At 40.2% G+C, this 23,300-nt stretch overlaps 2 protein-coding genes and 1 pseudogene across 2 annotated transcripts; 2 read left to right on the top strand and 1 right to left on the bottom strand.

The window, feature by feature from the left end:
- The first annotated feature begins 1,005 nt into the window (after window positions 1–1,005).
- LOC115990362 lies at window positions 1,006–1,989 on the top strand. Its single transcript, XM_031114197.1, has 2 exons — window positions 1,006–1,086; window positions 1,447–1,989. The coding sequence occupies exons 1-2, from the start codon at window positions 1,006–1,008 to the stop codon at window positions 1,987–1,989; spliced, it is 624 nt and encodes a 207-aa protein (XP_030970057.1).
- Window positions 1,990–11,963: 9,974 nt separating this feature from the next.
- Window positions 11,964–14,439, top strand: LOC115992752 (amino acid transporter AVT6E). Its single transcript, XM_031116973.1, has one exon. The coding sequence runs from the start codon at window positions 12,344–12,346 to the stop codon at window positions 13,835–13,837; it is 1,494 nt and encodes a 497-aa protein (XP_030972833.1). The 5' UTR covers window positions 11,964–12,343; the 3' UTR covers window positions 13,838–14,439.
- A 3,084-nt stretch (window positions 14,440–17,523) lies between these two features.
- On the bottom strand, window positions 17,524–19,315 carry LOC115990361 (annotated as a pseudogene).
- Between the last annotated feature and the right edge of the window lie 3,985 nt (window positions 19,316–23,300).

Genomic DNA, 23,300 nt, shown 5'->3' with positions numbered 1-23,300 from the left:
TTTCAAAATATGAAAACTTGTAGAAGGCTATTGTAAATTTTATGTATTTACATGTTTTATTTATTTATTATTGTTGTTGTTAATATATGAATTTATCTTTATATTAGATTGTATAATTTATACTTGAAGAGGAAGAATATTAGAGGTGACGGATCAGATTATATGGACGACCTGCTAAGCAAATGGGCCAATAATAGATGGATCCTACATGGACGGACCAAAAGGCCATGTGGCACTTAGTTGTTCATTATGTGGGCCCCAAGAAATCCTAAATGGAAACGACTTGCGCCCTACGGTTAACCCTAGTCCATAGAATCCTAATGCGAATAGAATTCTAATACAAAAAAGATTCTAGAAAATATGCTCATTGATGAGGATCTTCCCTATATGGAAAAGACTTGCTATGCAAGCATAATAGTTCAACTTTTACACCACTATAAAAACCCAAAGACCCTCAGAAAACAGGTACGCATAATTCACCCTAGCTCTGGTACTCTAGAGTTGTGAAAACATCTTGACTTGACCTTCGGAGGGTATTTGGCTGGCACCACATCGGTGCTCTCTGTTAGGTCCTTTCGTGTTGTTGTGCAGGTATAGTTGCAAGCGTGAGAGGATTGTGTAGCTCACTGGTATTTTTTCAGCATTATTAGTTGGTGTCGTCTATGGGGATGACTGCGATTTGTAAGCCATACAAATGCTTCCAGGACAAAGAGTTGCATGGTACTTACTCATTCAATGGCAACCACCAACAACGTTCAAGGAGACGAGCCGCAACCTACTACCCTGGAAAGTCAGGTCCAAACCCTCACGGCAGCAGTGGAACGTCTTACCAAACAAAACCAAGACCTGGAGGAACAACTACGGCAGAAGAATGCGGTGATGGATACCCAAAAGGAGGACCAATAAGGTACTAGTGCTGAACGAAGAGACCACGAGGGGCCGGAAGGAAGTAATGCCCCAAGTAGAATAGAAAGACAGGACATGAGCCGTCCATCAATCACTGACATGGCTCCTCCACACATTGTTGCAGAGATGCAGATGATGAGAGAACGGATGGACTTTATGATGCATGCCCTCAAGAGGCAAGTATCAAGCAACCTCAACGACTTGGTCCATCGAATAGATTCGCCATTCACAACACTCGTCACTTCTTTCCCCCTTCCACCGAAGTTTCGTATGCCGCAAGTGGAAAACTATGACGGAAATAAGGACCCGTTAGACCACTTGGAGTCTTTCAAGACCTTGATGCACCTTTAGGGGGTACCAGACGAGATCATGTGCAAAGCCTTCCCCACCACACTAAAGGGCCCCACAAGGATCTGGTTCAGCAGGCTGACGCCCAACTCCATTAGTTCCTTCAAAGAGCTAAGCACCTAATTCGCCTCGCACTTCATCTAGGGACACAGGTATAAGAAATCTACTGCATGCCTGATGAACATTAAGTAGTGGGAGGATAAGACACTAAGGACCTACATAACTCATTTTAACAATGAGGCCCTCTCAATCGATAAAGCGGAAGACAAAATACTCGTAGCAGCATTCACTAATGGCCTACAGAAGGGAAAATTCTTATTTTCTCTATATAAGAACGATCCAAAAACCATGTTGGATGTGCTCTACAGGGCTACCAAATATATGAATGCGGAGGATGCGTTATTAGCCCGAGAAGAGAAGCCTAGAAAGAGGGAAAGACAGGAGGACGCTCAGCAAGATAGGGGGCGAAAGATGGCTAGGACCGAAGAACGACGGGAAGACCGATGCTCTAGACCCCCTACTGGGAAATTCGCAAGTTTCTCATCTCTGACGGCCCCGATAGACCAAGTCTTGATGCAGATAAAAGACGAAGGAGCTTTGATGTTTCCCAGCAAGCTGAAGGGAGATCCCAATAAGAGGTCAAGGGATAAGTACTACTATTTCCACCGTGATCACGGCCATGACATAGCCGACTGCTACGATTTGAAGCAGCAGATAGAAGCTCTTATAAGATAAGGGAAACTGCAGAGGTTCATTAGTAAGGAAAGGACAGATCCACCACAGGAGCAAGCCCCACAATAAGAGAATGAATGTCCTAGACCGCCTATCGAAGATATAAGAATGATCGTAGGGGGCACAACGACCACTAGGTCATCCAAAAAGGCCCGCAAGACCTACCTTAGAATGGTCCAGAATGTCCAACTTACAGGGTCCGTACCTAAAATGCACGAATAGAAAACCCTGTCATTGGATTCTCGAAGACTTCACCACCCGCATGACGATGCACTCGTTGTCAGCCTACAAGTAGGGGATTACAACATGCACTGGGTTCTAGTCGACAATGGTAGCTTCGCGAACATTCTATATTACCCGGCATTTCAGCAGATAAGGATTGACAAAGAACTGGTCCCAAAAAATGCTCCACTCGTAAGCTTTGGAGGGACAAGGGTGTTTCCCCTAGACGCCATCACATTGTCAGTAATAGTAGGCGATTACCCTCAGTAGATCACTAAAGACGTGACATTCCTCGTGGTCGACTGCTCGTCTGCTTATAATGCCATTCTCGGACGACCAACTCTCAATTCATGGAAGGCTATGATTTCAACCCACCACTTGATGATCAAATTCCCTACGGAATATGGAGTAGGAGAGCTGCAGGGGAATTAGGTGGCTGCACGCGAATGCTACATAGTCATGCTGGAGATGAATGATCACCAGTAAACAATGTGCATAGAACAACGGGCAATAGCGAAGCCAGTTGAAGAACTAGAAGAAGTGACCCTCGATGAGTCAAGGCCCGAACAGACAACTAGAATGGGAATGTCATCTAGTCAAACGGTACGACTGGCGCTCACGACGTTTCTAAAAGAGAACCAAGATGTGTTCGCCTAGAGTCACGAGGACATGCCAGGGATTAACCTTTCAATTATAGTTCACAGGTTGAATGTGTCACCCTCATCACCTCCCATCTGACAGAAAAAGCATGTGTTCGCTCATGAAAGAGATAGAGCTATAGCTAAAGAATTTCAAAAGTTGTTGGATGCGAATTTCATTCGGGAGGTGTACTACCCCGACTGGTTGGCAAATGTGGTCATGGTCAAAAAGGCCAATGGAAAGTGGAGGATGTGCGTTAATTTCACGGATCTCAATAGGGCCTGCCCCAAGGACAGTTATCCACTCCCACGGATAGATACCTTAGTAGACTCAATCACAAGGCACCAACTTTTGAGCTTCATGGACACTTTTTCAGGCTACAACCAGATCAAAATGGTGGAAGCTGATCAAGAAAAAACTTCCTTTGTCACCAACTAGGGACTCTTCTACTAAAAAGTAATGCCATTTGGACTAAAAAACGCAGGGGCGACGTACCAGAGACTAATGAACAAGATGTTTGCACACTAGATTGGAAGGAATGTGCAAGTCTATGTAGACGATATGCTGGTAAAAAGCATATGAGAAGACGATCACTTGAGCGACCTCCGAGAGACTTTCGACACCCTTCGAATGTACAACATGAAGTTAAATCCGAGTAAGTATGCATTTGGGGTTACCATGGAAAAATTCCTGGGATTCATGGTGTCCCAAAGAGGTATAGAAGTCAATCCAGAGAAAGTACGGGTTATAATAGAGCTAGCCCCACCAAAGATAGTCAAAGAGGTGCAAAGCTTGAACGGCAAGATAGCTGTGCTAAACAAGTTCGTCTCAAGGGCAACGGACAAGTGCCTTCCCTTCTTCCGCATATTGAAGAAATTGTTTGAATGGACGGATGAATGCCAGCAAGCATTTGAAAATCTAAAAGTGTATCTTTCATCTCCCCCATTGCTCAGCCCATCAAGATTAGGGGAAGAACTCTACCTATATTTAGCTGTCTCGCAAGCCGCTGTCAGCATAGCTTTGGTGAGAGAGGAAGATGGATCATAGAGACTCGTTTACTTTACAAGCCGAGCGTTCCATGGAGCAGAAGAAAGGTAACCCCAGATAGAGAAACTGGCATTTGCACTGGTAACCATGGCATGAAAACTCAAGCCGTACTTCCAAGCACATACCATTGTTGTCTTGACGGATAAGCCTTTAAGAAGAGCCATGAGCAGCCTTAAGGCTGCAGGATGGATGGCTTTATGGGCAGTTGAGTTAAGTGAATTTGATGTACAGTATCGACTGCGAACAGTTATAAAGGGACAGGTCGTGGCTGACTTCATCGCCGAATTCACTCAAATGGATGACCAGGGGGCAGAAGAGATTCCGCATTGGAACATTTACATGGATGGGTCTTTCAATAAGCAAGCAGGAGGAGCCGGTGTAGTACTCATCTCTCCAAAGGAAGATAGGATCGATTGCATGATCCGACTCGAGTTTTCAATGACCAACAATGAAGCGGAATACGAAACTTTAGTAGCAGGGCTAGACCTCGCAAGAGCCGCAGGGGTTGAGAACATGACCATCCATTATGACTCCCAAGTCATAACCAGTCAAGTCAACGATAGCTACGAATGTAAGAATGAAAGAATGAAAAAATACCTCGATAAGGTGAAGGGTCAAATTGGCAGTCTCCAAATCAAGTTCGTCCAAATCCCAAGGGAGGAGAACGAATGCGCTGATCAACTTGCTAAGGCTGCCTCAGCAGAATGCATGGTTGCCCCAAATCAGGTATTATCTTTCGTCCAAACCTCATTGCTCATAGACGATAGTACGAATGTGCAGGAGATAGATTCTGAAAGCAACTGGACCACGCCATTAATTTCTTACTTGAAGAATGGTATGTTGCCGGATACGAAGGATGAAGCAAAGAAGCTGAAGGTTCAAGCCTTACGATTTGTTCTCATGAAGGACGTTTTGTACAAAAGAGGTTTCTCCCACCCTTACCTGAGATGCTTAGTACCCGAGGAGGCAGAGTACATCATGAGAGAAGTTCACGAAGGGATCTGCGGAAACCACTCAAGAGCACGATCGTTAGTACACAAGCTGATCAAAGTGGGATATTATTGGCCCACCATGTAGAAAGACGCGCAAGCTTATGTCAAAACCTACGACAAGTGTCAAAGGTTCAACAATGCCATCAGACAACCCTTAAAGGAACTCACCCCTATGACGGCCCAATGGCCGTTCGCCCAATGGGGATTAGATATCATGGGCCCCTTCCTGACAGCAGTGGAGCAACTGAAATTCCTTGTGGTTGGAATCGACTACTTTACTAAGTGGGTAGAAGCAGAAGCCCTAGCCATTATCACGGAAAAGAATATTCGGAGCTTTATTTGGAAGAACATCATCTGTAGGTATGGAATACCAAGAGTACTTGTCTCTGACAACGGAAAGTAGTTCGGCAACAACGCATTCAGGGACTTTTGTTCGTAACTAGGGATCAAGAACCATTACTCATCACCCGCCCACCCACAGGCCAATGGATAGGTTGAGGTTACGAACCAACCCTTGCTCAAGATCATCAAGACTCGGCCCGAGGGGGCAAAGGGCATCTAGCTAGAGGAACTTCCGAGCGTTTTATAGGCAGACCGGACAATAGCAAAAACACCCACCGGGGAAACACTGTTTTGACTAGTGTACGGGAGTGAAGCAGTCATCCCAATCGAAGTCGGACTCACAAGCTACAGGGTGGACCACCATGACAAACGGAAGAATGTCGAGGCCATGCGCCTGGAGTTGGACCTACTAGACGAAGTCAGAACAATAGCTGAACAGAGACTAGTGCATTATCAGGACCTCATGGCCAAGCACTACAATTCCAAAGTCAGACATAGGGACTTCCAGGTCGGAGATCTTATCCTGAGGAAGGTAATGGGCGCCACTAGAGATCTTACCCAAGGAAAGCTCGGCCCCAACTAGGAAGGACCCTACAGAATTACATCATGGCAAAGGAAAAACACCTATCACCTCAAGACACTAGACCGGCAGAAACTGCGCCATCCATGGAATACCGAACACCTAAGAAAGTACTACCAGTAGAAAGTAACATCCGACAAACTTTCAGTTTATTCAAATTTTGCTAATTTGAGTTAATTATTGCAACATTCTCCGGTTTTCTAGTTTACTATCTAGACGGTTTATTTTTGCTACAATACTTAAGTATTCCTTTTAAGTTTCTTTTCCTTTAAGAACAACTTTTGGTTTAATAATAAGAGGAATTTTCAGATATGACTGATGTATTTTTCAACAAAATTTTACTTAGTCCATGAAGTGGATGGTTCATCCCGGGAGGATGAAGATTTTACTTAGTCCATGAAGTGGACAGCTCATCCCAGGAGGATGAAGATTTTACTTAGTCCATGAAGTGGATGGTTCATCCCAGGAGGATGAAAATTTTAGTCCATAAAGTGGATGGTTCATCCTAGGAGGATGAAAATTTTACTTAGTCCATGAAGTGGACGGTTCATCCCAGGAGGATGAAGATTTTACTTAGTCCAAGAAGTGGACAGTTCATCCCCGGAGGATGAAAATTTTATTCCATAAAGTGGACAGTTCATCCTAGGAGGATGAAAATTTTATTTAGTCCATAGAATGGACGGTTCATCCCTGTAGGATGAAAATTCTACTAGTCCATAAAATGGACGGTTCATCTCAGGAGGTTGAAAATTTTATTTAGTCCACAAAATGGACAGTACATCCCAAGAGGATAGAGATATTATTTAGTCAATAATGTGGACAGATCGTCCCAGTAGGACGGATATTTTGTTAAGCCCAATAGTGGACAAATATAAGTCCATAAAGTGGACGGATAAATCCGCAAAGTGGACGGTTCATCTAGGAAGAGGTATCCTGAAGTCCATAAAAAGGACAAGTTTTTACTCTCCATAAAGTGGACGAATTTTTTTATGACGGATCATCCAAGAACGGTAAGAATAACTGTCAAATATATGGACGGATGTATTACAAAGTCAAATAAAATGACGGCTTGTCCCGAAGGGATTTGTCCAAAACAAATAATAATCTACATGACGGGTAAACGGACCTATTAAGCAGACAATATTAACGTTTCGTCCCTCAGTAAATGACTCATTCACTAAATAATAACCAGTGAATGGGGTCAAAACCACATTGAGATTAAACAAGTTTATCACATTCACATCAACCACAGGACGGATAAGTTATATACTGAAAGAGTCAATAAAAGGATGACGTTCCAAATAAAAAAAATTAGTCTTTACATAAAACAAAAATCTATTGCTGGACGGTCGAGGTATCATCCACATTTGCATCCTCAGGATGATGGGTACCTTCTTCCACTACTTTCTCCTGGCCTCCAGGAGCAGCATCCCCGTCACCCTGAAAGGGGATGACTGCATCGTCTATATCTTCAACAAAAAGGTCCTTTGTACTCTCTGAAAGGACGGGTTGAGCTGTCGATTGGGCTTGAGTATAAATGGAGACATGGGACACGTCCAGGTCTGGATACGACCTCTTCGCCTGATGGAGGGCATCATCAAAACTTTCAACGAATGATTCTCCAAGTTCTGAAAGGAGGGCGTCAAAGTCCTGATACTCGTGGACTGCTTCCTCCTTCGCTTGACGGAGTTGGTTCTTGGTGTCAGCAATTTCTTTCTCTTTGTCCTCCAGAACCTTCCTCAATGACCCCACCTGTTTTTTAGGCTCCAATCTGCCTTGCTTCGAATAGGCAAGTTTCTTTTCCATGCTCGTCCTCCAAGCCTTTAGCCCATTCAGCTCGTCCTCCATCGAATTGGCTTTCGCCCTGACATACTCCAAGGCCGTCTCATGGCTCAGGTAGCGACCCATCAGCCCTTTCATCATCAACATTGCCTGGAAGCAAACCAAAATTAGAAAAATGGCAATACAAGAAATATAAATGGAAGGTGGACGGACGTAATTACCTGAGAAATGCAGAAAAGCCCCGTCTCTCCCATTGCTTCAGTAGCATGGTTGCTCAGATCCTCATAATCGTCAACAGAAATTATGGAAGTGAGCTTCTCCAAAGCGTACTTGGAATCCTCACAAAGGAGGACGGGTGGCTTCTCAAGAACAGTATCTGGACCCTTCATTAAGCCCTTCCCTCGTCTTATTCCAATTGGGGTAACCGTTTTCTTTGTTTCGGCTTTCAAACCCACGACGGTCTCAGGAGCGGTCTTGGGCTTCTTTTGAGGACGGTCTGTTTTCTCTTGTGGTTTCCTCTTAGTGGACGGATTGGATGAACCCGTCCCCTTGGAGGTACCGTCCAATTGTTTTTTCATCGCGGCTTGCTGCTTGATATAAGCCCTTCTCCTTGTAGCATCCATTTCTGCAAAATAGAGGATGGATGTTGAAAACTGAGTAAGCATAACAAAAACTCAAAGTGACGAACTTACGTTGACGAACTTGGGCTTCGTATCGAAGGGCGGCTCTAGTCCATCACAATACCAATGCAGTGTGTTTAGATTGACCAATTTAGCCTATGTCCTCTCTTCAAGCTTGGTTTTGTTAAAAATCTTCTCTAAAAAACTAAATTGTTCAAGTGTGACTGGAGGACGGTCCCGAGCTGCATAGAAAGACAGACAATTATGCGTTGAAGAATAGTTGAAACATAAACAAATATTTGTTGACGGACACATACCCGACGGTGGCATTATGCCCCATGTTTTGTCAACGGGCTTCGTTGCCATTGGCATGACACATCCATTCGTCACCCTCAAAAAAGAAATAACGACTCTTCCAATCCCTGTTGGAGTCAAGATTCTCACAAATGAGCCTTAGTAACGGGACCCTGGGCGTGAAGTTGTACATGCCCTTGGACTGAGAAACCTCGGCAGGACGGTAATAGTGGAAAAACTCTTCCACTGTCAACCTCCGTGCTCCGTCCAACATAGCACCATATAGGACCTCCTCACTGAGGAAGACCCTCCAAGCATTTGGGGAGATCTGGTTGACGGACAATCCAAGGTATTGAAGGAGATGATGGTGGAGGGTGCTTAAGGGAAACCTGAGCCCTGCCTTTAGCATTTGCTCATAGATTCCTATGTCTTCAAGACCCACGTAGTAACACTTCTCTGATTTGTAGGGTAGACGCACGGGTATACTGTTGGGTATTTGATACTTATCCCTAAGTGTTTTGAAGTGTGTTTCTTTGATTTTAGAAATAAAATCATTGACCGTCCACAAGAGAAGTAGGATGAACTCCCTAAGCCCATTAGGTCCTATGACGGATTGGATTAGGGGATCAACATCCATTAGACCGTCACTAGAGTCACCGTTTAATTTCTCCGTCCCTAAATCCTCATCCATTGAAGAGGAAGCTGACGGACTCCTCTCCTCACTGGGACTATCAGGGTCTTTATGACCTGACGGGTACACTTCATCGTAGCCTGCTCCATCGCGGACAAATGATTGGTTACTTGATGCATTAGACATGACCTACATGTGACGATAAATCCTAAGACTGAGTACTATAATGGTTGACGGAAGTGTAAGAGTCTAGAAAAGTAAAAATGCATAAAAATTTGAAGTAAAAGGAAGAGGATGCTTACCAGGACGAAGTCAAACGATGAAGAGGTAATGGTGACGGATGCAACAACTGAATGGTATAGGCATCTAACAAGGGTGACGGGTGCGCTTTGATCGTGAATTTCAGTAGAAAGTAAAGTAATGAGCGAAAGAAATCTCAGTTTATATAGGGAGAACGGCACGGAAGACGAAGGGGCACTTCGATCCAAGTGAGCAACCATTCAGCAAACACCACGTGTCCATCATTAATGATCCTAGGCTAGCCTATCCAGGCTAGGGGGCATTCGTCAAAAGTCCAAATTAAACCGTCACCCTGTGGGCCCGTCCACTTAAAGAGCATGGACTCATGGGGTGAGGGGGCAACTGAAGAGGAAAAATATTGGAGGTGACAGATTAGATTATATGGACGGCCTACTAAGCAAATGGGCCAATAATAGACTGATCCTACATGGACGGACAAAAGGGGTGGACGGACCAAAAGGCCATGTGGCACTTAGTTGTTCATTATGTGGGCCCTAAGAAATCCTAAATGGAAATGACTCTACGGTTAACCCTAGTCCATAGAATCCCAATGCAAATAGAATTCTAATACAAAGAAGATTCCGGAAGATACGCTTATTAATGAGGATCTTCCCTATATGGAAAAGACTTGCTACGCAAGCATAATAGTTTAACTCTACACCACTATAAAAACCCAAAGACCCTCAAAAAGCAGGTACGAATAATTCACTCCAGCTCTGGCACTCTAGAGTTGTGAAAACATCCTGACTTGACTTTCAGAGGGTATTTGGTCGGCACAACACTGGTGCTCTCTGTTAGGTCCTTTTGTGTTGTTGTGCAGGTATAGTTGCGAGCGTGCGAGGATTGTGTAGCTCACTGATGATTTTTTCGACATCATCAATACTTCTTAAGGAACATCCTAATAAAAATTTCTAGAGTCGTCATTACAGCACATCCCTAAAAGTAAATAAGTCAATAGTTAGTACTCTCAGCTATCTACGTGGGGGACATGAGTAAGATCTCTTAATTAATAAAGGAATGGATTGATGATGCTATCGTTCTTTAAAAAAAAGAAAAAGAAAAAAAAAGGATTTATAGATGCTTCAATAGAGAGCAATCTAGAAATATTAAATGCAAATCAGAGATATGTACTAAGAACTAAGTAATTAGTACTCCCTTACCTCTTTTTTTTTTTTTTTTTTTTTTTTTGAGAATCATTACTCCCTTACCTAAGTGGACATGTATATGATTCTTTTTTTCAATGAGCTCCAATTAGCTTAATTGATAGTCTATTTTATCGAATAAAAAATTTGGGGTTCATACTTTGTCTATACTAAAAAGCAACTAGTGTCTTAACTTCTTTTTTTGAGAAACTAGTGTCTTAACTTAATAATAAGAATAATTATCATGAAATAAATACTATATATTTAAATTCTTCTGTATCAAAATAAATAAATAAATAAAGACATTGGCCCACGTATTGATATACTAAAGCAATAAAGAACAATTAAGAAAGACTATTAATTACATATAAGTAACTACATAGAAAATAGTTACTACCTCCACGTATCTTAGATTGCAAAAATAAAAACATATAGATCTATCCAAATAAAGGATATGGGTCTTTGTGGGTTTCAATTAGCTTAACTGTTAAAATTTCTGATAGTTGTTTAAGAGGATTGAGATTCAATCTGGCATACACCAAAAAACCGATTGGTATGTTTGAGTAACAGTTATCATTCCAAAAATATATATAAGGTTAGGAACACCTGTTATACCCAAAGACCAACAAAACATAAAACCTAAAATAGTCTAGAATTACATACCAAAAAAGAACTTGAGATGGAACTAATTCTTAAGTTTGCATTTTTTTTTTTTTTTTTAATCTCAACTAGTTGGCATCTTTTGGTGTTTACAAGGCATTATAAGGTTCAAATCCCCCCATTGTGACTATTGAATTATAAATACTAAAAATTTAAATTTAAATATAGATATAGTGAATATATATTATAGTAAAAGACCTAAAAACTGGTTATTGTATGATTTAATTAAAATAGTTCAAACATGTGAGTTCACAACTCTTAACCAACATTCTAGGTTCATTGTTAAAAAAAAAAAAAAAAAAAAAATCTAGGTTCATCATTAAGAGATTCATCTTTGTTATCAGGTGTGTGCAAAGTGTACCATACACTTTAGGGAGAATAGTGTATTTAAAAGTTTTGGGCACTACATCATGGGAGTCTTAAATGACAGACTCATTAGTATGAGGTGTAACATAAATCCGAAGGTCCTAGATTCAATATAACAAACTATTGATCCAAAATTCTCAAAAAAAAAAAAAAAAAAAAAAAAAAAAAAAAAAAAAAAAAAATCGATCCAGTGGGTTTCAAGAGTAAAATGAACCGTAGGTCCTAGGTTTTAATATAACAAACTATCAATCCAATGGGTTTTTAGAGTATCTTTATAAACTAAAAACTAAAACATTCCTTTCTTAGGTTTGTTTAAAAAAAAGGGGGAGGGACAACGTTTGGAGATAAAAAACACTGGCTAGTTTTCATTTTAAGATTATTGGTTGAAAGTTGAAACTTCAAAGATAACAGGAGACTTCCATCTTTGCAAAACAAGACAAGAATTGGTAAATGACACGTATCTATCTATGGGAATAGTCCAAAAAAAACCACGTTTGAAAGTTGAAGTTGAAACCTGAAACAGTAGCCGCAACAAAAAAAGTAACAGAAAAACTGAGATCTCTTTCTTCCTCTCTTCTCTTCCATTGTGCAACAGAAAAAGAGAAAGCCGTTGACCCTAAGATCTAGGAAGTGAGTGACTCACAAAAGCTTCAATCTTTTGGTAAGTTTTCTCTCTTCCGTTTTTTGAGATCTATAATTTTCTTATTGCACAAAATTTTGTATTATAGACACAGAAAAATATGAATAGCGCTTATTCTTCAATACCCAAAAGATCATATTTAGAATTACAATCCCACAATGATTCTCAAAATCTTAGATCTCCTCCCATAACCCATGTCAATTTGGTCCCTTTTGATGATGAAGAAGTTGTTGGTAATGGTTATTTACATTCCTCCAACGGTGTACATAATGATGATGATTTTGATGAAGATCTTGGTCCTGAATTTGATAATCATCCTCTTATTGATACCGGGTCTAAAACTGGGTCTGGGATTTCTGGGGCTGTCTTTAATTTAACTACTACCATTATTGGGGCTGGGCTTATGGCCTTACCGGCTGCAATGAAGGTTCTTGGGTTGGTTTTGGGGATTTTTGTTATTATCTTGATGGGTCTGCTGTCGGAATATAGTGTCGAATTGCTGGTGAAGTTTTCAGTTTTGGTTAAGGCCTCCTCGTATGGTGAGGTTGTGCAACATGCGTTGGGGAGACCGGCTAAAGTGCTATCAGAGATTTTTATAATTGTGAACAATGCAGGTGTGTTGATTGTGTATTTGATTATTATGGGGGATGTGATGTCGGGTTCGCTTAATCATATTGGGGTTTTTGATCAGTGGTTGGGGCATGGGGTGTGGGATCACAGGAAGCTGCTGATCTTGGTTATTGTGGTGTTGTTACTTGCACCACTTTGTGCATTGGAGAGGATTGAATCATTGAGCTTGACTTCAGCTGCTTCGGTGGCTCTTGCAGTTTTGTTTGTAGTGGTGGCTTGTGTTATTGCATTTATTAAGCTTGTTGAAGGGAAAATTGAGTCTCCAAGAATTGGTCCAGACTTTGGGTCGAAAAAGGCTATTCTGGATTTACTTGTGGTGGTTCCCATCATGACGAATGCTTATGTTTGTCATTTCAATGTTCAGCCTATATATAACGAGCTTGAGGGGCGTACTCCTCAGAAGATGAATTGGGTAGGTAGGATCACAACTGTTATTTGCATTGTGGTCTATGCTTTTACATCCGTATCAGGGTATTTATTATTTGGGCAGGGTACAGAATCTGATGTGCTGACCAATTTTGATAAGAACCTTGGGATTCGTTTCAGTTCAGAATTGAACTATATTGTCCGGGTTGGATACATTTTTCATTTGGTTCTTGTTTTCCCAGTGGTTCATTTTTCGCTACGTCAAACAATGGATGCCTTGTTGTTTGAGGGGTCGGCTCCACTTTTAGAGAGTAGGAAGAGGTCTTTAGGGTTAACAGCAGTTTTGTTGGTACTTATATATTTTGGGTCCACTATGATTCCCAATATTTGGACAGCTTTCAAGGTTACGGGGGCAACAACAGCGGTGTCATTGGGTTTTATATTCCCATCTCTTATAGCATTAAGGTTAGGTAAGCAAAGGGGTTGTTTGAGCTTTGGGGAAAAGTTCTTGTCCAGGTTGATGTTAGTATTTGCCATATTAGTTGGTGTTTTTGGAATGATCGGCAATATATATAGCATCAAAAGCCAATCTGAATGATCCTTTCATAATGATTTGAGGGTTGGTTTTTCTGGGCAAAGGGGTTGTTTGAGCTTTGGGGAAAAGTTCTTGTCCAGGTTGATGTTAGTACTTGCCATATTAGTTGGCGTTTTTGGAATGATCGGCAATATATATAGCATCGAAAGCCAATCCGAATGATCCTTTCGTAATGATTTGAGGGTTGGTTTTTCTGGGTATTGATTTGGAAATTTTTTGCAGATTAATGGACAAAGAGTCTCTGTTTAAGGTTTATTTCTTGCCCAATTTGAAAAATCTAATGAAATTGGGCGATGATGGATCTTAAACACAATGCTTCAGTATGTGGTGATTGAAAGATCAGAGGAGTCCACTTATGTTCAGATAGAATGTTCTTTTATGCTTCAGAAGAACTGTGACAAGCTAAGCTGACTTGTCAGAAATGTTTTAGAGGAGAGTACATTGATATATGCACCACATGCAGGTTGTACTGTATTTTCAAATTGATTTATGTCAAAATATTCTTAGTCCCACATTTATTTTCTTAACAGGGGATGCTGTTGTAAGTTGTAACTGTATAATTCAGAAATAATACTGCTGTTTAAATGAATACTTCACTTTTATTAGCAAGGATCATTCTCCATTTCTTGGACAAAGCTTTGTTCTTCTAGTCATCATGTTACACTGGATAATCCTTCATGATTGCTGGGTAGTTGATAGATTATGCATGAAGTATCATTATGAATATGATCCAAAAAAGGTTTTTGTGGCTAAGGCTTTATTGTTATTGTTGTTGCTGTATTCAATACTTACACTCAGGATTTTTTTTTGAAGATGAAAATGATCTAAAGGCCTCATCTGTTCTCTTAAATCAATACTCTGTCTAACTTTATATTTTAAGTGAAGATGGTCTATGTATTGCAGATTTTTGCCTCTTTCTCTCTCTTTTCCTATTTCCCCCTCTTCTCCAATTTCTCACAATAAACCTTTGAAATTCATATTCGCTGTGTTTTATTAACAAAATCACATGCATTTAGGGAACCAGGTTGTTCATTCCTTCTATGATTATATGATACCAACTAGAGATCATGTTTCTCAAATGGATGTTCATCAATTCAATTAAAAGCTTACAAAGCCACAATTCAGGTGCTGTATGATTATTTGGTGAGCTAGTCCTACTGATGCACTTCCTACCTAAAGCTTCTTATGGAACACTTGAAAAAAAAAAAGGAAGAGGGGGGAGAGGGGGTGTTGGGGAAGGTTGCAGTGAATGTGTTTCTTCTGGGACTAAGACGTGGTTGTTGTAGAATGCGTTCCTGAAAAACGTCATAATAATAATAGTGCTTTAGGTTCCTTTGTGCTTACTGAGCAACCATGAGTGTTTAATGAGATTGTTCTTTTTCGTTTGGATTAAAATGAGTTGAGAAGCAATATAAACATTGGCAATAGTGAGAACCTTTTGTCATATCTGTCTCTCCTTAAAATTAACAAAAAACTGTATCCTCTAGTCAGTAATGTTGGTTGTGATGTCTCCTTCACTAAAAGGGTTCTTATGAATGCGTTTGGTCAGCTTTCACTGCTACACATTTCCTCATCAATTTTTATTTTTAAAAATTTCCTTAAGTTCATCATTATCTGTTAGTTTGGGTTTTGGAATGCTTAAAGATACCAGGTGAGAGTGATTTGATAGTCAACTGATTGCTGCCAATTCTATGGGGGTAACTTTGGATTGTCTGTGTGGATTTTATTACAGGCCTTCTAGTATTTCTTTCCGAGTAAGGAAATGTTGTAATGGACCTTTTCATCTTACAAAGCGAAGCATGGCTAGGATTTGTGCAGAAATCAACCTTTCATTGTCAAAGGCTAATTGGATCCTATTCCTGGTCTGGTCTCTGCTGTTGAGACGGTTGGGAGAGGTTGGGTGGGATGCTATTGATTATGACAATTGGTTTTTGGTGTAGAATCATTGGACGGTGATGGAGTAAAGCTTACGTCAAGTGAACTGGCATGAAGCGGTCATTTTTGAAAACGTGTTATGTCTGTGTCGTGGGCAATATGCATTGGAGCACTAGATGCAATCAAACTCACAGGGATGGATTCACCAGTTATTTAGTGCTGGTTTGGTTATATTTGAAATTCGACAGTTCACTATGAAGTTAAGCCAGAAACATGAAGAAAGTAAGCTGTTTAATTCAGATGACACCTAAAAACAATGGGCGTTAGCGAGGAAAATGGAACTTGGAAAGTCTATGCTTTGGGGGTTAAAGTGAATACACTCATTGACAAGTATTTGTTTGTGCTGGTTCAATGGATAATCTAGTTCAAACCATCATTTTAGCCTAGTTGTCCTCTACCCTTCCTGATGAGCCGAAGTCTTCTGCAAATCTGGAACAATTTTGGCCATAAGAACTGAATATAATGCTTGCATTTCAAATGTAATCCAAGTTGCCATAGAATAAGAATTTTGTTGGAAACGGAAGCATTGACCATAACAACAATAAAGCATGCATGCAATGCAGCTGAGATAGGATGCAATTGTTACAGTAGTAAAGAGGGCAAATAAGCCATTAAAACAAATATTTTCGTAACTATTATATTTAAAATTTTTTGAATCAAGGGCAGTTAAGGAATCATGGGAACTATGATCAAGGATGAATTCTTTTAGAATTACAAAAATATATTTAGGTCTCTTATCTCTGCACTACATTAGAATAGTGAAAAAAGAATACATGTGATTGGCCTAATTTTTAAGAAATTTGTAGCCAACTTCAAAATTTTGAACTAACATTTTCTTGTTATTGTAATGTTTGCATAACATCGTGTATAGAAGAAAAAATTCAAAGGTAACAACGTTTAGTTTTTACTAGGCAGAAGAGGAGAAGAATAGGAGCATTCATCTTATTACATCAGGATAAAAACAATTTATAGTATACAATACAAGAAAGAATAAAAATATGCTTGGACCCCTAACCAATGTTCAGCTAAGGGAAAGCCAAAATTTGAAAAACTCATATCTCAATAAGTCATTTTTAACTTCTATTCTATAGTCGGCAGAACCAGAACCAGAATCAGAACATAGTAAAAACCTAATTTTCCTAGTTAAATTACGAAGTATCAGACTTGTAATTTTTGAGGCTCTTGTTTGTCTAAGATCACAAATGCGTGATGTTTAATCTAAATGAAAACAAGCCCACAGTGGTGCATTTCAACTCCTGAACCCTTTGGTTAAAAGTGAAGATGTTCAGAGCCTGAACTCACCAATAATCCCCACAAGAACACAAGCCATCCCTTAAATGGTGGAATATACTCCCATCTCGAATAATAATCTTGCAGTGGCTAAAATTGGAAACAAATTTCATAAATGAGTGATCACAAATTCAGAGATTCTTCATTATCTGAATTGGTGTTCCATTTGGCATGCACAAGATCCATTAGGCAATGGGAAGCTTCTCGCTATAGTAGATAAGCTCAGCTTGTTTTTGTTCCTCTTCCACATCAGGCAGAACAAAGGTTGTATCTAAAGCGTCTATACAGGTCTTTCAATGTCAAGTGGATCTCTCCAATCTCATTATGTTTTTTTTCCCCCATAAGGCAGTAGTGTAACTTGTTCTTGATCTGAATCCAGCTGATACCTGGTTCTTTGCTCACTCCCTTATCTTTCATTGATTGCCTTATTTTAAAAAATGTGTCCCACATACCTTGAGATGCATTTATATTTGGACGTTTTGGATGAGAGCTACAGCTTCAGAACTTCGTCCTGCTCTCCCATGGAGATCAACCATACATGTATAATGATAAACCAAAGGGGTAATTCCATAATCTTTGCTCATGGAATTAAAATAGGCCCAACCTTTATCCAAAAACCCTGCATGGCCACAAGCGCATAGAAACCCAAGAAAATTGATTTTATTAGGAAAAAATCCCCAAGGCTTTCATTTCTTCAAAAATCTCAATCGCTTCTGTACCTAGTGCATTCTGTGAACAGCCACCTAAAACTGCATTCCACGTGACTATGTCTCGGTCAGGCATTTTTTCAAAGGCACAAAGACCATCCAAATTTGTATACTAGGAAAAGGATTAGTTCCCCAAGCTTGGCTGCACCAAGGTATGCACAAGCACTGAGGAGGCTAGTAACTGTTAGTTGGTTTAGACACATTCCTCTAGCTAACATGTCAAGGAACAATTTAAAGGCAACATCTCCTTGCCCTGCTTGCTCATAAGCTGAAATAACGGCAGTTCACGAGACCACATCCTGCACAAGCCTAGAAACGAGTGGATTCCAAAACAATATCCCTCACTCTCATTGTACTAAAAACTAGTGAACTATCTCCTATACTTTTGCACTTTGCATGCATAGAGATCAGCCCATTTCCTACAAAATAATTGAATTGACACATTGTTTTAATGGTAAGTGAGTGTATCTGTCTACGCACCTCAACATCTCCAATGTTTGAACAAGCAAAGGGAGCACTAGTAAAAACTGGAATGATTTGGAACATTTCCAGATCTATGAAGCTCCGTAAACAACTCTAAAGCTTCTCTGCTATGTCCATTCTGTACAAACCCTTCAATCATGGCAACCCACGAAGCAGCATTTTCCACAGGGATATGCAAAAAGATATCTTTTGCTTCTTCAATCGTTCCATTCTGGGCATACGCAGCAACCATAGCATTCCGTATAACCACACTGGGGGTTAGTAATCTCATCAAATACACGTCTGGCTTCATAAATCATCCCCTTTTGAGCATATGCAGTTTCAACAGCCGCTCGTTTAGCAACACCCTTTACTGGATCCCTCTCATAAAATGCAATTGCTTTGTCCAAACTATGACATTGTGCAAATGCTAAAATCATTATATTGTGGACCTGTGGTCCACGAGTACTCATTCCTTTCTGGCATCATCTCAAAAAACTAAACTCCAAACTACCAATCCTAGTATAATCATCCAAAATGGCAGTCCCCACAACCACATCTTCTTGATTGTCAGTGTCCTTAAAGTCTCAACCAACTCTAAATCATTCAACCTCATCACCATTAATAATGCCACGACCAACACCGCCTGGTCCAGTCTCACCCCACTTCCCACCATCATCAAAAACACACCCCACGCTTCTCTATACTCACTTATCTCAATAAACTCGGATACCATAACCATCCAAGACACCAAATTCCTCTCCCCCATTTCCTAAAATAACTCATGTGCCTCCCTTATAGTACCACAATGGCAATAGCGAGTAATCATTGAATAATTTGAATTTGACGACAACCTCGTGCACTCCTCAAATCACTATTCTGCACATAGGCACTAATCATAGCATTCCAAGAAACCACATTCCGCTCAAGCATTGCCTTAACAAGCACTCGGGCCTCATCAACAAGCCTGAATTTGGAATACTTAGTTAACAAAATAGTCCAGGTTCTCACATTCTTGCCTTGAAATGCACTGAAGAGAGTTTTGTGCCTCATGTAAGAGACTGTTTTGGGAGTACTCAAAAATCATGAAATTCTAAGAACTTGGGACTCGGTGAGGCATTGATAGAGTTGAACAGGTGTCGAACAGGTGGCGTGCCTCTGTGTCACAGGGTCAAATTTTTCACTCAATTTTCTACCTGTGATGGCCCTATGTCTTTGACTTAGTCTTAACCAACACCACACATACTGCAGGAAGCACTTAGAATAGATTATATAGGGACTCACACACACGGTACACATTGTTTACAGGGAACCCACCCCTAACTTTTATTACTTAATCTCAAGTACAAAGAAAACTCTTTACAAGCCTGGAGAAACACATACAATTCTCCCTAAAGAAAAATACACTCAACTGTTGATGCCCCAACAGCATTAGGGTTATATACACAGAAATAATTGTTATGGCAGTTACTGCCTAGTAACTATCTAGGTTTTGGACAATCTGCCACTTATGGTCTGACTTAGGACATCTTGAACTGACGCTGTCTTGGTTTGCTCTCCACGTTTTCAGCCCCTACACAGCAAGTTTGAACATCAGGAAAACCAAAAACTGCTTGGTAACTACTTGGTAACTGCTCATGTATATCAACACATGCACAACCCATGTCTCAGCAAATCACGAGGCTTCTACTCACCATTCAGCAGCCCACACAGCATCAGAATAAATGTTTTCAGATCTTTGGCCCATGCTTATGCCATCTCCCATCAGCCAGCACAATCCACACAGCATGCCTACATGCAGCACACACTAAGTAACTGCTATCAGCCCACTAGCAATTGTCCATGCATTTAGCCAACACTCACCAGCCTAATGCCTTGCACGCAACATCTATTTGCACATCCTTATGCAGCCCAGCCTTGCCTTGCACACAAGCAACCCAGCCCACACACAAGCAATCAGCAACTAGGCCACCAATGCTATGCACCACCAAAAAAGGTCAGCACCACTTACTGCTACCCATAATAAAACCAACTCTGCCCACCATGGCCCTACTCTACCATGGCCTTGGGGCATCATATGGAGCAAGGCGTTTCCACATGCTACCCCTTTAAACTGCTTATCGTTCTAACTCAAATAAGAAGGTTCGGCATGTCCCCCTTGAAGAGCCCTTAGGAGCATTACTAATCTGGCATGAGGAACCATCAATGTGTTGGGAAAACATGTAGCCAAATGACTGTCCTAATGCTACCCAAGCACCATCATTCATCATGCCATCATCAGCAACAAGTAAAGCTCCTAACAAACCACCCCCACCAGAAGAAGCCGACATCCTCATCGGTAGGGTAGCTTTAAATGCCTTCACTTCCTTTTCAGACTACCATAGTGTTGATTCCTTCCCCCAACTTGCTTCTAATTCAGTTGCCCCTTTCCACTTCACTAAGTAATATGTTATCATGTTTCCTCCCTTTCGATAACCTATTACCTTCTTGTCAAGAATTATGTCTACTTCATGGTCAAACTACACCATGACAGTAGGTGGAGCATGCCTTATCTCATTCCTTACAGAATCCTCACTATCTTCGTGGTAAGGCTTTAAAAATCACACATGAATCATTGGGTGAATCTCCAATGTTTCTAGTAGTTTCAACTTGTAAGCAACATTATCAACTTTCTTCACAATTTCAAAGGGAACATCATACTTTGGAATCAAGTCTCAATGCACACTTTCACTTCTAAACTTCCTCCAAATCTGTGAAGTTAGCTTCAACAGGACTTTGTTCCCAACCTAGAACTCAAGAGGTCTCCTCCCTTTATCAGTATACTTCTTCATCCTTTGTTGTGCCTTCAACAAACTGTCTTGTTCTTCTTGTATCAACTCTTGCTTATTCATAGCAAACTTGTATGCTGTAGGACATCTACCCCCTGCTGTTTTGCTATTTCATGAGGAGTCAAGGGCTACTACCCCATTGCTAATTCAAATAGATCCATCCTAGTTGAAGAAGACTTGTGCAAATTATAGGCAAACTGTGCTGAATCCAACAAGTTCGGCCAATTTTTCTGAATTGCAGTCACATAGTGCCTCAAGTAATCTTCCAATACAACATTGATCCTCTTGGTCTAACCATTTGTTTGTGGATGATTAGTAGTAGAAAAATCCAACTATGAACCTAGCAACCCAAACAAAACTATCCAAAACCAACCAGTGAAATGAGAGTCTCTATCACTTACTTTATCTTTGGGCAAACCAAAGTACTTCACCATATTTCTGTAAAACAGATCAGCAGCCACTTCTGCTATGCAAGTACTAGGTGCAGCAATAAACACTACATTCTTTGAAAACCAATCGATAACTACAAACATTGAACCCATCCCCTTCATTTTAGGCAACCTAGTAATGAAATCCATTGAAACATAACCCATGGATTCTCTGGAATAAGAAGAGGTTGCAGCAAACTAGCTTCCTTTTGAGTTATCCCCTTATCTTGTTGACAAACAAGACAAGTTTTGACATACAAATCAATGTCTAACTCCATCTTAGGTCAATAGTAAGAACGGGACAGCAATGCATTCATTCCTTCCTTACTAGGATGTCTTGCCCATTGTGGATCATTAGTCTTTTTTAGCAACTCTTTATAGATCTTCCCACCAGGAACATACTGTATACACCGCATTTTGTACCCTTTACGACTTGGGCTCTCGTTCCCTAATGATGCTGAAATTCTAAGAGCCAAGCTTGGTTTAGGGCTTGATTAGATGTCAAAATTGACTTGAGAAATATTAAAATAAAAAATATAACTTTTAATGGACAAATAAATCTATTTTTGGAAAAGTAAGGCCAAGGAAATCCCCAACCTGCGCACGTAGGAATCAACCTTCACGCGTATGTAGGGTTTTAGAAACTATGAAATATAAGTTTTCTGCATTAAAGATTGAGGTTTGGAACGAATCCCACATCGTGTGGGAGCCGTTCCAAACCTTCATTTTCACAATGTAAATAGCCATATATGGTACCTTTTCAAATCACATAGAAATCCTAAGGGAAAACACTAAAATTCACTAGAAATAGTGAATCAAAGTGGAAGTTTTTCACAAAACATCCTCAAGTTAATTTTCTTTTGATTAGGGTTTTTTTTTTTGGCCTTGATCTTTGAGTTTAAGATTACTAATCACTTTTTTTATTGATTGTGAATAGATTTGACCGAGGGGAACGGTCAAAAATCAAACGTAGGAGCTTTTGTTTTGAGATATTGAATTCTAAACTCTTTTCTCTCTTTTCTGTTTTAATCTTGTTGCTAATCTTACTTTCTTTGCTTGTTTTATGTTTTAATATGTTTTCATAGCTTAGTTTTAGATAGCCTTTGTATTTTCAAGCATGTTAGGTTGTTAGATTTATTATTTTAAGTATTTCTTTGTTTTCTATGCTTGCTGCATTTTTGCGCTAGGGTTTCTAAGCAAGCCTGCGCACGCATGCATCTTGCATGCATGCTGGTCAAAGTATGCGCACGCATGTAGCTGGCCCATGCACCTAGGCCTCTGTATACGTGTGCATGCCGTTGTGCAGAAACCCTAATTTAGATTTCTACTTTGTTTTCTTTGCTTATTTCACATGCGATGCCTTTGTTTGTTCCCTCATTTATAGGTATTAGTCCTTGTTCTATGTTTGTTGTTTGTTTGTCTTTCACATGATTACATTAGGGTTTATATTTTGTTTCTTTGTTTTGATGCCATGAACACGCATTCACATGTTCATGCATTAATGCCATAGGTGTTGAGATGCAGCAAGGTAAGTGAGGTAAGTCATGAATTCATATATTCATGCATTTTTGTGTGACATAATCTTGTTTAGGGTTGATAAATATGATATGGTGGTTTGAATAAGCATGTTTATGTTCTTAATTCTTTCCAATGATCCATGATGATACCATGATTATTTGCTGCCTATATTCTACCTTGATTAAGTGTTTACATGCTTTGGATGTGATATGATGACATGATGCTAGATGAATGCTAGGTTGATATGAGATGCCATGATAAGTGTATACTAGGCTTGGATTGTGATATGCCATGATAG

The sequence above is a fragment of the Quercus lobata genome, chromosome 5, assembly GCF_001633185.2.
Source record: "Quercus lobata isolate SW786 chromosome 5, ValleyOak3.0 Primary Assembly, whole genome shotgun sequence".
Taxonomy (NCBI): Eukaryota; Viridiplantae; Streptophyta; class Magnoliopsida; order Fagales; family Fagaceae; genus Quercus; species Quercus lobata.
The sequence above is the reverse complement of the archived record's forward strand: the minus strand, read 5'-3'. Positions and strand labels throughout refer to the sequence as shown.